This window comes from Felis catus, chromosome E2 (genome assembly GCF_018350175.1).
Source record: "Felis catus isolate Fca126 chromosome E2, F.catus_Fca126_mat1.0, whole genome shotgun sequence".
Classification (NCBI taxonomy): Eukaryota; Metazoa; Chordata; class Mammalia; order Carnivora; family Felidae; genus Felis; species Felis catus.
The window spans coordinates 15,035,481-15,051,270 of NC_058382.1; the positions used below are offsets into that span (position 1 = coordinate 15,035,481).

The 15,790-nt window shown below is 56.8% G+C and overlaps 2 protein-coding genes across 3 annotated transcripts; one reads left to right on the forward strand and one right to left on the reverse strand.

Annotated features, from left to right (window-relative positions):
* Nucleotides 1-1,140: 1,140 nt before the first annotated feature.
* Nucleotides 1,141-5,720, reverse strand: MRPS12 (mitochondrial ribosomal protein S12). Of its 2 annotated transcripts, XM_003997820.6 has the most exons (3): nt 5,589-5,720; nt 5,238-5,305; nt 1,141-1,840 (listed from the first exon to the last, which is right to left on the reverse strand). In XM_003997820.6, exons 2-3 carry the CDS (start codon nt 5,284-5,286, stop codon nt 1,470-1,472), a joined length of 420 nt encoding a protein of 139 aa, XP_003997869.1. In that variant the 5' UTR covers nt 5,287-5,305; nt 5,589-5,720; the 3' UTR covers nt 1,141-1,469. The 2 variants fall into 2 exon arrangements, with proteins under 2 accessions (XP_003997869.1, XP_023100965.1); XM_023245197.2 differs by lacking the exon at nt 5,589-5,720 and having other exon boundaries at nt 5,238-5,582.
* An 81-nt stretch (nt 5,721-5,801) lies between these two features.
* SARS2 (seryl-tRNA synthetase 2, mitochondrial) lies at nt 5,802-15,662 on the forward strand. Its single transcript, XM_045046525.1, has 16 exons — nt 5,802-6,144; nt 8,815-8,910; nt 9,985-10,014; nt 10,547-10,687; nt 10,770-10,824; nt 11,289-11,352; nt 11,567-11,672; nt 12,339-12,386; nt 12,598-12,706; nt 13,259-13,304; nt 13,650-13,737; nt 13,822-13,931; nt 14,638-14,731; nt 14,822-14,914; nt 15,035-15,100; nt 15,187-15,662. Exons 1-16 carry the CDS (start codon nt 5,878-5,880, stop codon nt 15,328-15,330), a joined length of 1,557 nt encoding a protein of 518 aa, XP_044902460.1. The 5' UTR covers nt 5,802-5,877; the 3' UTR covers nt 15,331-15,662.
* Nucleotides 15,663-15,790: the final 128 nt, after the last annotated feature.

Genomic DNA, 15,790 nt, shown 5'->3' on the forward strand with positions numbered 1-15,790 from the left:
TCTGGGGTAAGCCAATCGCTAGCAGGGAGTTGGGAGTCAGGGTGGTCTGTCCTTGAGGTGACCAACAGGGACATCAAAAGGAACCCTTTCTGTAGTTTGGGGAGTCTCTGGGGTTCAGCTGTGGGGCCCTGGGCAACCTCTGTGGGCACCACCCATCGGCACCTGCCCTTTGGACCAGGCTGGGGCCACTCCTTTCAGAATTCCTGAGTCCCTGCGGATCCCCAAACCACGTCCCCCACCCCGCCTCCCACCTCAGGCGCAGCTCCCCTCCTGCGGGGCAACATACCGCTGAAGCCAGCGTGCCACAAGGGAGAGCGCTCCTGCCAGCCTCCCCTCGTGTCTCCTGCCATCTCCCCGGCTGGGCACAGCCAACACACTGGCTCCATAAAATTGGTGCGACACGTGAAGGGATGGGGGACCGTTGTCTGTAGTCAATGCCCCGTCGGCCCCCAGCCCTGATCCTAAGAGGCCTTGTGGGATATCTCCAGCCGTGAGAACTTCAGGAGGTGTGCTAAGCTCCATGCAGGCCCTGTTCTTTAGTCCAGGAGGAAACAGGCTCAGAGCTTACATGACCTGCCCAAGGTCACCTGGGCAGTAAGCAGGGAAGGCAGGACTTGCACAGAGCCGTGAGAAGGACGACTCCCAAATCTTAAAGTCGAACACGGTCAAACGCGTGATCAGGTGAGGTCAGTATCGCTCCCGGTGCCACTTCCTGAGGGAGGAAACTGAGGCCCAGCGCGGGAACAGCGCGAAGTCACACAACAAGGGGGGAGAGGCAGGATTCAGATCCAGGTGGGGGTGGAGTCTGAAAATAACCTAGGAGAGCAGCTCCCATGTGGGCAGCAGCGCATCCCGACCGATCCTTTCAATGTCCCTTCCACAGATGGGGAAGCTCGAGGGCCGGGCTCTCTTTGCACAGATCCTGGGCCTGCGGGGAAGGGAACAGGGTGGTCCCAGCGCTGCCTACCAGCAGCTTAAAGTAGGGGCGCATGTGTTATGCACTTAGAGCATTGAATTTATACCAAGAAGGGGGATATGTGAGTGGAGCTATTTTCTGGAGGAAATCGAGGCCCACGGGGGATGTCAGAGGTTAATACCACGCAGAGGGTAAATACCGTGCAGGAGGGTTCACATCACAACCATGGGGGAAGGGGCGTTTTTTATTGCCATTCCTCCCCAGCAGATGGCAGTACAGAGCCAGGGCCTTATCCCAACAGAAGAGGCCCCCCCCCCCGCCGGAGCCACCGCTCTACAGGGAAGGCAAGGGTGTGGCCAGGGGGTGCCTCTTCCCAATTCACACCCGGAACCCCCACAGGCAAGCAGTGTTCCAGGTGGAAGAGGCGAGGCCAGGATTTGAATCAAGGACCAGGCTCTTCCAGGGCTGGGATAGCTTCCCAAGGACTCCACAGGCACCCGGAGAGGAAGGGTCTCGTTCTGGGGGAAGCCCCGGCCGCCGGCGGCCCCGGCGGTCACTTCTTCTTCTGCACGTGGCCACAGTCGTACTTGCCGCGCACGATGGTGAGCTTCACGCCGGGCAGGTCCTGGGTGCGGCCGCCCTTCACGAGCACGACGTGGTGCTCCTGCAGGCTGTGGCCCTCTCCGGGGATGAAGCACACGGCCTCTCGGCCGGTGCTGAGCCGCACGCGGCAGCATTTGCGATTGGCCGAGTTGGGTTTCTTGGGCTTCCGGATGAACGTGCGCAGAACCACGCCCTTCAGCTGCGGCCGGCCCTCCGTGGGGCCCGGAGGGGCAGGCGGCCGCTTCGGAAGCCCCCGGCGGTGCATCTGGTTCAGGGTGGCCATGGGGCGGGCGGCCCCGAGCCGCGGGACCAGGGCTAGGCCTGGAGACACACAACCGGGAGGGCGGAGGGGGGTTATCATCCCAATGAAGGCAACGCATAAGACTTCTAGGCCCCGTTGCGAGCACTTTACAAGGACGGATTTGTTTACGTCCAGAGGTGGTTGCTAATATTAATTAGCGATAACGTTTACTGAGCAACAGCCACAGGTCAGGTTCTATCTTAAACGTTTAACGTGAATTAACTCATTTTATTCGCAAGGAAGATACTGACTTTAATGCTGTTTAAAAACAGTAACAGGGGCGCCTGGGTGGCTCAGTCGGTTGAGCGTCCGACTTCGACTCAGGTCACGATCTCGCGGTCCATGAGTTCGAGCCCCGCGTCAGGCTCTGGGCTGATGGCTCGGAGCCTGGAGCCTGCTTCCGATTCTGTGTCTCCCTCTCTCTCTGACCCTCCCCCGTTCATGCTCTGTCTCTCTCTGTCTCAAAAATAAATAATAAAACGTTAAAAAAAAATTAAAAAAAAAAAAACCAGTAACAAACACAATCAGACTCAGGGGCGCCTGGGTGGCTCAGTCGGTGGGGCGTCCGACTTCAGCTCAGGTCATGATCTCGTGAGTTGATGGGTTGGAGCCCTGAGTCGGGCTCTGGAGCCTGGAGCCCGCTTCGGATTCGGTGTCTCCCTCTCTCTCTCTGCCCTTCCCCTGCTCATGCTCTGTCTCTCTCTCAAAAATAAATGAAGATTAAAAAAGAAAAAAAAAAAAAAAAGCAAACAGATTCACACCATGTCATGTACTGTTCTATGCATTGTACCTATATTAACTTGTGCCCGCCCCACAGCAACCCAGTGGGGTGTTTCGGGGAGGTGTCCCTCCTCCTCCCGGGCACACTCATTTCACACACAAACTTTATGCTCCCTCCACATCCAGGGAAGGCCCTGGCTCATGTTCTGTGTCTCACATTACAGCAGAGTCCTGAAAGGGGCTGAGACGTTCCTAGGAGTCTCTTCCTAGTGGCGTGCCCTTGAGTAAGACTGCCGCTCAGTGGCCTCACTGTATCACAAACACCATGATCGAATCTCCCTCCTGAGTATGGTGTGTAAAGGCTGCCACGAGGGACGCATATCGAGTCAGCTTGGGAGAACGAATATTGTTAAAATGTCGATACTACCCAAAGCAATCTACATATTCGATGCAATCCCTATCGAAATGACACCAGCATTCTTCACAGAGCTAGAACAGTCTTAAAATTTTCTTTGTATTATTTTTTTAATGTTTATTTATTTTTGAGAGAGACACAGTGAGAGCAGGGGAGGGGCAGAGCGAGAGGGAGACACAGAATCCGAAGCAGGCTCCAGGCTCTGAGCTGTCAGCACAGAGCCCCACACGGGACTCGAACTCAGAAGGGGGAGATCATGACCTGAGCCAGTTGGACGCTTAACAGACTGAGCCATCCAGGCACCCCAAACGATCTTAAAATTTGTATGGACCCACAAAGACCCCAAATAGCCAAAGTAATGTTGAAAAAGAAAACCAAAGCAGGAGGCATCACAGTCCCGGACTTCAAGCTGTATTACAAAGCTGTAATCATCAAGACAGTATGGTACTGTCACAAAAACAGACACTTAGATCAATGGAACAGACTAGAGAACCCAGAAATGGACCCACAAACGGATGGCCAACTAGTCTTTGACAAAGCAGGAAAGAATATCCAATGGAAAAAAGACAGTCTCTTCAGGAAATGGTGCTGGGAAAACTGGACAGCAACATACAGAAGAATGAACCTGGACCACTTTCTTAGACCATACACGAAAATAAATTCAAAATGGGTGAAAGACCTAAACATATGAAAGGAACCATCAAAATCCTACAGGAGAAAACAGGCAACAACCTCTTTGGCCTTGGTCACAGCAACTTCTTACTTGACATGTCTCCAGTGGTAAGGGAAACAAAAGCAAAAATGAACTATTGGGACTTCATCAAGATAAGAAGCTTCTGCACAGCGAAGGAAACAATCAGCAAAACTAAAAGGCAACCGACAGAATGGGAGAAGATATTTGCAAAAGACACATCAGATGAAGGGTTAGTATCCAAAATCTATAAAGAACTTATCAAACTCAACACCCAAAAGACAATACAGTGAAGAAATGGGCAAAAGTCATGAACAGACACTTTTCCAAAGAAGACATCCGGATGGCCAACGGATACAATGAGAAGATGCTCATCATCAGGGAATGCAAACTGGTGCAGCCACTCTGGAAAACAGTATGGAGGTTCCTCAAAAAATTAAAAATAGAACTACCCTATGACCCAATAATTGCACTACTAGGTATTTATGCAAAGGATACATAAATGCTGATTCGAAGGGGCACATGCCCCCCAATGTTTATAGCAGCGCTATCGACAATAGCCAAAGTATGGAAAGAGCCCAAATGTCCATCGACTGATGAATGGATAAAGAAGGGGCACCTGGGTGGCTCTGTCCAACTTTAGCTCAGGTCATGATCTCTTGGTTTTTGAGTTCGAGCCCCATGTCGGGCTCTGGGCTGACTGACAGCTCAGAATCTGGAGCCTGCTTCAGATTCGGTGTCTCCCCGCGCCCCCCCTCCCCCAGTCATGCTCTCTCAAAAATAAACATTAAAGAAAAATTTTTTTAAAAGATGTGGTATATACACATACACACAATGGAATATTACTCAGCGATCAAAAAGAACGGAATCTTGCCATTTGCAACAACATGGATGGAACTAGAGTGTATTATGCTAAGCAAAATAAGTCAGCCACAAAAAGACAAACATCATATGATTTCACTCATACGTGGAATTTAAGAAACAAAACATATGAAGATAGAGGAAGGGAAGCAAAACTAAGATAAAAACAGAAAGCGAGACAAACTTTAAGAGACCCTTAAATACAGAGAACTCAGGGCTGCTGGAGGGGGTGTAGGGTGGGGAGGATGGGCTAAATGGGGGGGAGGGGCATTAAGGAGGGCACTTGTTGGGATGAGTACTGGGTGTTATATGTAAGTAATAAATCACTAAATTCCACTTCTGACATCATTATTACATTATATGTTAACTAACTTGGATTTAAACTTTTAAAAAAATTAAAAATTAAGAATTAAAAAAAATACATATCAGCTGAATGAATGAGCCAAGCGCTTTGCTTGGATGTCTCACCCACGGAATTTAGTAAGTACCTGCTGAAGAAATCAGCAACTGACCCAAACTCCTGATGCCCCCTGACGACGCATAGCAGCCCCCAAGGCAACCACTTCCCACCTCTTGCCCCCCGCAGCCCGAGCTCTGCTAAAACCCACCGTGTATCCATCCATCCCTAATTTAACCCCTGATTCCCCCGGGGCTGCGGCAGAGGCACACAAGTCCCAGCGGGGATAGCCCTTATCCTGCTGCGTCTCTGCAGCTCAAGCCCCTAACTTACCATAATTTAGGGACGTGTTGAGGCCACGGAGAAGACCGGACCAGGACATCCCACCGCCTGCAGGGTCCCTGTGTGAGGGGATACGAGCATCAGGAAGGAAAAAGTGGCCGTAGCCGGACAAGGGCCCAAATTCTCCCCACCACGTCCTCAGAGCCTTCTGATTAAATCCAAGGAATTTCCTTGACGGTCTAACCGCAACCCCACACGTTGCTGACAGAAATTCCCTCGGTAAATTTAGTTTCGCTCTGAGTGGGCACCCAACAACCTCTCCCGCTCCCTGCACACAGAAGCAGAAGAGAATCTGAGGAGAGGGCCGGGTAGAATCCAATGATTTCCATCAACTTCACCGACCCTTGCAGGGTCCGCAGGCACGCTGAATCTGCCTCTTGCCCCTTCCGGAGGTCACCCCGGCAGGGATTGGCTGGTTCTGCCTCCCGTGTACGCTGAAGGGGCGGGGCACAGATGACGATTGGTCAACGACACAGTCAATCACAGTCGATTTTTCTCATCGAATTGTATTTGAGGCTCGAGAGGCGCTCACCCCATCCAGGGTCTGATTGGCAGGACGGCTGCTTTGCAATTGGTCTAAACGCGGAGGGGGCGGGACGAAGGGTGCGTGACTCCTTGTCCCCTGTCCAAGATGGCGGCGTCCATGGCGCGGCGCTTGTGGCCTTTGGTGGCCGGTCGGGGTCTTCGTTCCCGGAGAGGCTGCATCGGCAGCCATAGCCCAAAAAGAACTTTTGCCACGGAGAGACGAGACCGGAACCTCCTGTACGAGCACGCGCGCGAGGGCTACAGCGCGCTCCCTCATCTGGACATGGAACCTCTGTGCGCATGCCCGGAAGAGGCCGCGCGCGCCCTGCAGCTCCGCAAGGGGGAGCTGCGTCCCGAAGACCTGCCCGCGATCGTGAGTGCGCTTGCGCCGGCCGTCAGCTGCGGGGCGGAGCGGGGCTTGCGAGATACTGTCCAGCAGGGGGCGAAACTACTGCAGGAATTTCCGTTTCTTCCCAAGTTTAGCCAGTATGTTGTGCTTGGCACCCATAGGTGTGCCAGTTATCCACGGAGTGCTAGGGCCCTACTGTGTACCCACCCGCCATGCGCCTGTTCCGTAAAGCGTACTGAGTACCTACTTTGCGCTTGGGAGCTTAACTACGTGCCGATGTTCTCTGTGCTCCAGCCTCCTGCCAGGCTTCCCGAAGACCACAAAAGAAAATAGGGGAGGGGGAAGAAATTGAGGGACAGGGATGTGAATTAGACGAGGGTGGAGAGGGGGTTGCCTCTGGAGAGTAAGAACCCTGCACCTGCCCCACAGGTAGCAAGCATTTAAATAATTATTTAATTAATGGTTCTGCCGAACAGCCGCTTAGGGAGCGTCTACTATGTCCCAGGCTTTGATAATGAGGTGGTGAATAATATAATACTACGTGCCAGGGAACAAGAAGCAGAGTCACCATTATTACTAGACCTTGGGAGCAACCCAAGTGCCCACTGACGGACGAATAGATAAAATGGCCTACGGTACACACAGTGGGATATGATTCAGCCTTCCAAAGGGAAGGAAATTCTGACACAGGCTAGAACATGAATGAACCTTGAGGACATGACGCTAAGTGAACTAAGGCGGTCACAAAAAGACAAAAGCCGGATAATTCCGTTCACGCAAGGTACCTAGAGTGGTCAAATGCACAGAGACAGGAAATAGAGTGACGGTTGCCAGGGGCTGGGGAGAGGGGAACAGGGAGATAGTGTTCAATGGGTATAGCATTTCAGTTTGTGAAGATAAAGTTCTGGAGATGGATGGTGGGGATGGCTGCACAACAGTGTGAATATACTTAGTGCCGTTGAACTGTACTCTTAAAAATGGTTGAAGTGCTACACTTTATGTATTTTTTAAAAATTTTTATGTTTATTTAGTTTTGGGAGAGAGACAGAGCATGAGCAGGGGAGGGGCAGAGAGAGCGGGAGACCCAGAATCGGAAGCAGGCTCCAGGCTCTGAGTTGTCAGCACAGAGTTCGTGGGGCTTGAACTCACTAACTGCAAGATCATGCCCTGAGCTGAAGTGGGACACTCAACCGACTGAGCCACCCACCCCGGCGCCCAACTTTATGTATTTTTTTAAACGTTTATTTATTTATTTATTTTGAGAGAGAGAGAGAGAGTGAGCAGGAGAGAGGCAGAATCCCAAGCAGCCTCCGCCCTGTTAGCACAGAGCCCAATGTAGAGCTTGAACCCACAAACTATAAGATCATGACCTGAGCTGAAACCAAGAGTCGGGCACTTAACCGACTGATTCCCCCAGGCGCCCCATAAAATGCTAAACTTTATATTTTACCACAATTTCTTAAAGTGCTGGTTTAGCAGTCTTGAATTATTTATAACCCGCTAATGGATCACATCCCAAAGCTCGAAAAACACTTCTTTAGGGCATGAAATGTGAAGAGGAAAATGGCATGTGGCTTTATGGGCAATAACAAGGCACGTGAATTGTTCCTAGGGGCACTGGGGAGCTATGGGTGCCTCCAGGCAGGAGAGGGATTGGGTAAGAGCTCTGGCTGGACTGGAGGAGGTGAGCCTGAAGGCTGGGAGGGTAGCTCGGCGGTCCTCGTGGCAGATGACAGGATCTGGAGCAGAGAGGGGCAGGAGTCAGGGGATGGGAGGAGGACAGACGCGATGGACGTTCAGGAGGCAGAAACGTCGGGACATGGAACCTGGCCACAGGGCTGGGGTGGCATCCGGCAGGAGGCTCAGGGTCCTGCGGCCGGGGATGGGAGTTTGCGGGGCTGTCCCTGGAGGAGGAGCACATTCGGGAGGGGAATGTTTTTCCTAGAGTTACTCTTGCGCATAGTGAATGTCCAGGGGACATCCGGGGGAGCCACCCAGTGGGCAGCAAACCACCTTATGGCCTGCTCCCCCTCCCAGTTGCCAGCCCCGGGGAGGTAGGACAGTGCTGTTTGCACCATTTTATCACAGGGAAGACTGCAGCCAGAGAGGACAGAGGGTTTGCCCAGGGCTGCGGGCTCACAGAGGCACCTCACGGCAGTAGGTGTGCCCGTGAACCAGAGCTGAGCCTGCTTTGTTGGAGGGGACGGGTTGAGCGCGGCAGCCCCATAGGACAGAGGCTGCCTCTCTCTTCTCTGAGACTCAGAGGTGAGTGCTGGCGGGGCCTCAGCTCTGTGCCCCTCAGCGCCTGGGTCCTTTCACCCTCCTGCTCTGCGTCCCTTAGGATGCTGTCCGGTTTGGCTGTGCTTCAGAGCCTGTCACCCAGTCCAAGGGGAGTGAGAGAAAGCCCAGCATGGGGGCTTGTCTTCAAGGAGGTGACCCACGGGTCACACGCTCCCCTTCCACTCACGTCCATTGGTTGATCTTGGACACGTGAGCACAAGTAGCTGCAAAGGAGGCTGGGAAATGTGTCTTACGTCTGGGCAGCCGTGTGCTTTACATCAGGAAGCCTAGTACAGAAGGGAACGAGGAGAGCCTGGCTGCTGGGCTCCAGGTGGCCAGCAGGGGGAGGCTCCAGCGAGAAGGGGCAGGAGACAGTGGCCCCTTCACCCCTCTCCCTCCTGTGTCCTCCCCCAGATCTCAGCATGGCAGGAGCTGAGGCAGCTGCGGGAGCAGATCCGGAGTCTGGAGGAAGAGAAGGGGGCCGTGGCTGAGGCAGTACGGGCCCTGATGGTGAGCGGCAGGGGAAGGGAGGGGGTCCTAGGTGGGTGAGGCTTCGCTATGTTGATTTGACCTGTTTCCCCGCTCACAGCCCAAGATGGCCGCGTAGTACCGTGTCTCTTCACATGACTGCCAGAGGCAGAAAACAGGACTTCTGTGGCTTGAGTAGTCTTGGGCTAGACAGCCAAGAGCATCTGCCTCAGGGGCTGAAAAGAGTAGTCATAAAAATAATAGCAGCTGTTTATATAGCAATCACTGTGTGCCAGGCACTGTTCTAGATGCTTTCCTCCTCTGAACCCTCCCAACTCTGTGAGACAGGAACAATACAAACCCAATTTACAACCAGGCTCCCAAGAGGTTAGCATGTGCCTGAGCGTCGCAGCCGGAAAGCGGGCGAGGCAGGATTCGCACCCAGGCACCCGGGCTGCTTTTCGCCAGTCCGCTCGAAGGCCGACTGCAAAACTAGTTACACCTCCCAGTGACCCTCCTACGTAAGTGCCAGGCCCCAGACTACGTGCATCACGGGCAGGCAGCCAGTGACCACAACAAAATTGGTCACAGTTCACGTTCCATGAGCGCCAACTCATCTGCTCGGGGAAGCCATTCAGCAGCCCTGCTGGGGAGGTCCTGTTATCCCATTTCACAGGTGGGAATACCGAGGCTCGGAGCAGGAGAGAGATTTGCCCAAGGGACACGGAGCGGGTAGGCACCCGACATTCAGACCCGGGTCTGCTTTACCGCTCCTAGCCTCGATTTTCTTATCTACGAAACGGGAAGCACGCCGATGCCAACTTCACGGAGCAGGTTGTGAAGAGATAGGACCGCGTGAGAGCCGTGTGAGAGCAGGGACGGGCTCAATGAACAGAGCTGCGGGTGTGGCTACTCTTCCATTGTCTTGCCTCCTCCCGGCTTTACTGAGAAACTGAGGCACGGAGGGGAGGAAGGTCTGTCCAGCCAGGCACCCACAGAGCAAGGAATTCACCCCACCCCACCCGGCCCTGTTTGACCTTTCACCCCTCCTTTCTTCCCTCCTCCCCGGCCCCAGCTTTACGAACCTGATCACCCCCTCCGTCTCTCTTCTACCAGGTCAACCGGGACAACACTCAAGTGCAGCAGGTACTCCCGAGGGCCGGTGTCCTGCCCCTGGGGGGAGTGGGCAGGCGCCACGGGGGTCGTGATTCCTACCTTGTGACCGAAGACAACAAACAGGATTATTGATCCAAGTGAATCTATTGGTTCCTGAAACCTAAGAGGCTGGCTTATGTCTGGTTCTAGTTCCCCCTTGTTCCCAGACCGGCTTTCTGCCCTTAGAGAAAGGGGAGGCGGGGTGGGGCCCGAAGGGGACCGCTTCCCTGATCGCTGCACCCCTGGTCCTGGGGCTCGGGTCACGTGCCTGTCTTCGAGCCAATCGCTGTGACCCAGGCAATAGAATGTTCTGGTAGGCCAGGCCTGAGTCACGGCCCCCTGGACTTGCCATGTGGTGGTGAGGTGAGGTGAGGGGATTTCCCAAACAGAAATTCAGGATGTTGGGCCGAAGAGAGAGTGGGTGCCGACCACAGGGGTTGTGCCGGCAAGGCCCAAGGTCAGACTGGTTGAGGGACCCCCCCCCGCCCTCTCCTGGACTGACCCGGCTTGTCCCCCTGCCCAGGACCCCCAGTATCAGAGTCTGCGGGCCCACGGCCGAGAGATCCGCAAGCAGCTCATGGTCCTGTACCCCAAGGAGACTCAGCTTGAAGAGGAGTTCTACCTGCGGGCGCTGAGGCTGCCCAACCAGACCCACCCGGATGTGGTGAGCGCGGTGCTGGGTGGCGGGGGAGCCCAGGGGCCCGCCCGGGACCACCCTCCCCGTGACTCCCGTTGTGTCCCTGCAGCCCGTCGGGGACGAGAGCCAGGCCCGGGTGCTCCACGTGGTCGGAGACAAGCCAGGTGGGCCAGCCCCCAGGCCCGGAGCCGAGGCTGGGTGGTGTCCCTGGGGTGTGGGACGTGGCCGGTGCTCCCCTCCTCCTGCCTTCTGTCCCTGGCTCGCTTTGGCTGTTTCCCTTGGGTTTTCCTCCCTGACTCCGGTGTCTCTCTCTCTCTCTGGCTCTGACTCTCTGTACCCACCCACCTCTTTCTCACCTCCTCCTAACGTTCTCTTCCCTTTCCCTTTTCTCTCCTTTTCCACCTCGGCTCCGCGTCTCTCGCCATCTCTCCCTTTGCCAGTCCCGCCTCTGCCGCCCTCTCCTCTCTCTCTCTCCCTCTCTCTCTTCTCTCTCCCTTCTCCCTTTCCCTCTGTCTCCCTCGCCCCCTCTTACTGCCTCTCCCTCCTGCTGGCTCTCTCATCCTGTCTGTGTCCCTGTTCTGTGTCTCTCTCCCGACTCCTTATTCCACCGCTTCTCATCCGGATCCAGCATTCTCCTTCCAACCCCGGGGCCACCTGGAAATCGCGGAGAAACTTGACATCATCCGGCAGAAGTGAGCTCCGCCCGCTCGCGCCCCCTCCGCCCTCCCCGCCCCAGCAGCTGGCTCAGCACCAGGTGTGGAGCCGCCCGGGCCTCACCCCGCATGAATGTTTGATGCCCGGTCCCCCGCCTGGCACCTGGCCTCTGCCTCAGGGTGCTCGGGTCCCCCTCTTCCCCCACCAGCCCCGGCCCACACACACCCGCCTGTCTGCCCGTCTGTCTCCCAGGCGCCTGTCCCACGTGTCCGGCCACCGCTCCTATTATCTCCGTGGGGCTGGGGCCCTCCTGCAGCACGGCCTGGTCAACTTCACCCTCAACAAGCTCATCCAGCGGGTATGGGTCGGGATGGGAGGGCTGCCTGGAGGGGGTGACGTCGACAGTGACTCAGAGGGCTCGAGACGGGGAGGAGGGCGTTCCCTGTGCTCCAGCCATGATTTCAGAGCTTTACGTGTATTACCGACACATTTAATTCTTACAGCAACGTTATGAGGTAGATGCTCTTATCCCCACTTCAGGGATGGAGAAATTAAGGCCCGGAGAGGGCGTGACTAGCCCAAGATCTCACGGCTGCTGCTTGGAGCCGGCCCTAGGGCCTGTGCCTGGGACCTCACCACCTGCCGTAGCGTAAAGGCGGTGTTGCTGGAATGGGAGCGGTTGGCGGGGGCTGAAGGCATGGGCTGTTGACCGTGGCCTCAGGCCATTTCCTGAGGGCACTGGGGAGCCACAGAAAGCTCTAACTACACCACCCGCTGCCCTGTGTGAGATGCAGTGAGAGGAAACCGCAAAGCACTGGCAGAGAGGGCCCCGGCGGCAGGGACACCAGGGTCCCAAAGCCAGCTCCAAGCCTACTGGCTCCAAGCCAGTTGAAGCCTCCCTCAATCTCCTCTGAGGCGGAATGGGTTTTGAAGGACAAGCGGGAATCACTGGCCCACTCTGCAGTGTCCCTGGTCTGGTGGGGGTCCTGGCCGTGCCCTCACCCCGCCCCCTTCCCGTTCACAGGGCTTCACTCCCATGACAGTGCCAGACCTTCTCCGGGGAGCTGTGTTTGTGAGTGCCCCCCGCACCCAGCTGCGTGCCAGGCCCTGTTCCGGGGACCCCAGGCGTGAAGAACAGCCTGTCTCCCCTGCGGAGACGGCCCTGGGACTGGGTTGAGGGTGGGCAACTCCAGGTGCTTCCTGGGGAGGAGCGGGGCTTGTTCCTGCAAAAGGAGGCTGAGGTTATCTGTCCCCTGACCTCTGTGGCTTGGCCTCCTCCCCAGGAAGGCTGTGGGATGACACCAAATGCCAACCCGTCCCAAATTTACAATATCGACCCATCCCGCTTCGAAGACCTCAACCTGGCTGGGACAGCAGAGGTGGGGCTCGCTGGTAAGCACCTGCCTGGGGGCAGCAGCAGGGGTGAGAATACCTCCAGTGTCCTCAGAGCAGGAAGGATTGTAGGGGGATAACCAGGAGCATCCTGGGGGTGACAGCTGCCTGCCTAGGATGTCTCAGTGACCCCTAGGGCCAGCCTGTACAGTTGTGTAGGTTGTTTACTGCACAACAGTACAGTGAGGATCCAGCCCCATGCCCTGATGGGAGGTCGTGTCTACCAGAGAGGACACCTTTTCTTTTTTTTTTTTCCAACGTTTTTTATTTATTTTTGGGACAGAGAGAGAGACAGAGCATGAACGGGGGAGGGGCAGAGAGAGAGGGAGACACAGAATCGGAAACAGGCTCCAGGCTCTGAGCCATCAGCCCAGAGCCTGACGCGGGGCTCGAACTCACGGACCGCGAGATCGTGACCAGGCTGAAGTCGGACGCTTAACCGACTGCGCCACCCAGGCGCCCCTAGGACACCTTTTCTAATTGTCACAGAGATATCCTGTGGATGGTGGTGACCCATCCTGGCTGACACATTCTGTTCCTCTCTCCTCCCAGGCTACTTCATGGACCACTCTGTGGCCTTCAGGGACCTGCCAATCAGGTGATGTCCAGTTCCTTTATTTATTTATTTTTTAAAAAAATTTTTTTTAACGTTTATTTATTTCTGAGACACAGAGAGACAGAGCATGAACGGGGGAGGGTCAGAGAGAGAGAGGGAGACACAGAATCCAAAACAGGCTCCAGGCTCTGAGCGGTCAGCCCAGAGCCCGACGCGGGGCTCAAACTCACGGACCGCGAGATCATGACCTGAGCTGAAGTTGGCCGCTCAACCGACTGAGCCACCCGGGTGCCCCGATATCCGGTTCCTTTAGATCTTGTCCCCCACTGTGACATTCCCTCTCCCCTCCCTGACTCTACCTCCCCTGCCCCCCCTCCCCCGGCCCAGGATGGTTTGTTCCAGTACCTGCTACCGGGCTGAGACAGACACAGGGAAGGAGCCATGGGGACTGTATCGAGTACATCATTTCACCAAGGTTGGTGTAGCCACGACCTGGGGAGGAGGGCTCACTCCAGTGGCCGGGGGCCTTCTGACTCCTGTGCCCGCTGCACTGCCCTAGGTGGAGATGTTCGGGGTGACAGGCCCTGGGCTGGAGCAGAGCTCACAGCTGCTGGAGGAGTTCCTGTCCCTGCAGATGGAGATCTTGACGGAGCTGGGCCTGCACTTCCGGTGCGGAGAAGGGTGGGGGTGAGGGAGGAGGGATGGGCTGGCTAGGTGCTCCCCACCTTACACGCCCTCATCACCTCCTCTCCCTCCGCCCCCTTGCCCCGTGTCAGGAATACACGCGGGATACGTATCTGTCAGTCTGTAACCTCCCGTGTGGGACCATAGGACGGTGACAGCAGCCTGAGTGGCACAGGGCGCCCCGGGGATGGGGACCCGGGCCCCTTCCCTCTCGTGGCTCCCATCCCTCGGTGTTGCCTCATCGGCACTTCACCCCAAGGGGCTCCTCACTGCCTGGGCTCGGCAGGGAGGGCGGGGGCGCCCCCTTCCCTTTCAGGCAGGACCTGGTGGGTGGCCCCACGCCCTCCCGTCCTATCCGTCACACCTGGCTTCCAGAGAGGCCGGGCGATGTGGGCTTTTCCTCTCAGTGACCCGTTACAGACCCAGGGTGCCGAGAGTGGCCACATGCCCACTCTCCTCCCTGTCCCCCCCCCCATCCGCTCCCCTTCTGCCTTCTCCACTGCCCCGTGCCTTACCTCTGTGCCCTCGTCGCCACCAGCTCAGCCTCGTTTTTCGCTTCCGTTTTCCTCTTTTTTGGCTATCTTCTCTTCCATCACCCCCCCTTCTCCCTCCTCCCCCTCCTCCTCCACCACTGCCGCCACCTCCTCTTGCCTCGCACTGACCTTCGCCACGACTTTCTCTTCCACCGCAGCGTCCTGGACATGCCCACCCAGGAACTGGGCCTCCCCGCCTACCGCAAGTTCGATATCGAGGCCTGGATGCCGGGCCGCGGCCGCTTTGGCGAGGTGAGCCCCCGCCACAGTGGGGACGCAGTGGGGGACCGGGACCGGACCCCCCACAGGTGATCCTCTCAGCGCCCCCCTCCCCGCACCCAGGTCACCAGTGCTTCCAACTGCACGGACTTCCAGAGCCGCCGGCTGCACATCATGTTCCAGAAGGAGGCCGGGGAGCTGCAGTTTGCCCACACGGTAAGCGCCCGCCCCCCCTCGCCTAGCCTCCCGAGAGCCTCCGCTCCCTGAGGCCCACACCCCCTCGGCCTCTCCGGGGCAGGAGAGGTCGTCGCGGACGCGAGCACGCCTCTCCCCCAGGTGAACGCCACAGCCTGTGCCGTCCCTCGCCTGCTCATCGCCCTCCTGGAGAGCAACCAGCGGGAGGTGAGCGGTGGAAGGATCCCACCCGGGGAGGCCGAGGGTGGAGGCCCGGGTCAGTGGCAGCATCCTGAGGCCTGCTCTGTCCCCAGGACGGCTCGGTCCTCGTGCCCCCTGCCCTCCAGCCCTACCTTGGCACCGATCGGATCACGGCCCCCACACACGTGCCTCTCCAGTACATCGGCCCCAACCAGCCCCAGAAGCCCAGGCTCCCGGGCCGGCCCGCTTCGAGCTGAGAGCTCACCGCCATCGGTCAGCAGGGCTGTTGCCGCTTCCTGGAGCTCAGGGGACCCTGGAGACCTGGGACCCGTTTTCCTAAGCCCGTCCTGACATCTGCATTCCTCACACCGGCTCCGTGCCCGGGCCCCTTTCCTACTTCCGTACTTCCTCAGAATCAGCCGGTGACCCTGTTGTCACTGGTGGTCCCAGCCTGCACCGGAAAGCAGGACGCCTGGGGATTTAAAGGTTGTAGGGATGGGGGAAGGAGAGGAAGAGGCCTCCAAGCGTCCTTCCTTCTTCCCTCCCCCAGTACTTAGCAGAAAAGTCCCCAATAAATGGTGAGAACCAAGGCCTTTGTGGATCTGTGAGCAAGGGAGATGACCCTGGCTGACCTGCGGGGGTGCTGTGCAGTTGGTCAGAGGTACTAAACCATCATAGGGTCTGTGGCCACAGGGACCATGGCCAAGAGTGTCCAGC

Coding starts and splice junctions, on each gene's coding strand:
- SARS2 (XM_045046525.1), top strand. CDS start 5,878: ATGGCGGCGTCCATGGCGCGGCGCTTGTGGCCTTTGGTGGCCGGTCGG. Junction 14,732..14,821: donor GCCGCGGCCGCTTTGGCGAG/GTGAGCCCCCGC, acceptor CCCCGCACCCAG/GTCACCAGTGCTTCCAACTG. Junction 15,101..15,186: donor TGGAGAGCAACCAGCGGGAG/GTGAGCGGTGGA, acceptor CTCTGTCCCCAG/GACGGCTCGGTCCTCGTGCC.
- MRPS12 (XM_003997820.6), bottom strand. CDS start 5,286: ATGTCCTGGTCCGGTCTTCTCCGTGGCCTCAACACGTCCCTAAATTAT. Junction 1,841..5,237: donor CAACACGTCCCTAAATTATG/GTAAGTTAGGGG, acceptor GTGTGTCTCCAG/GCCTAGCCCTGGTCCCGCGG.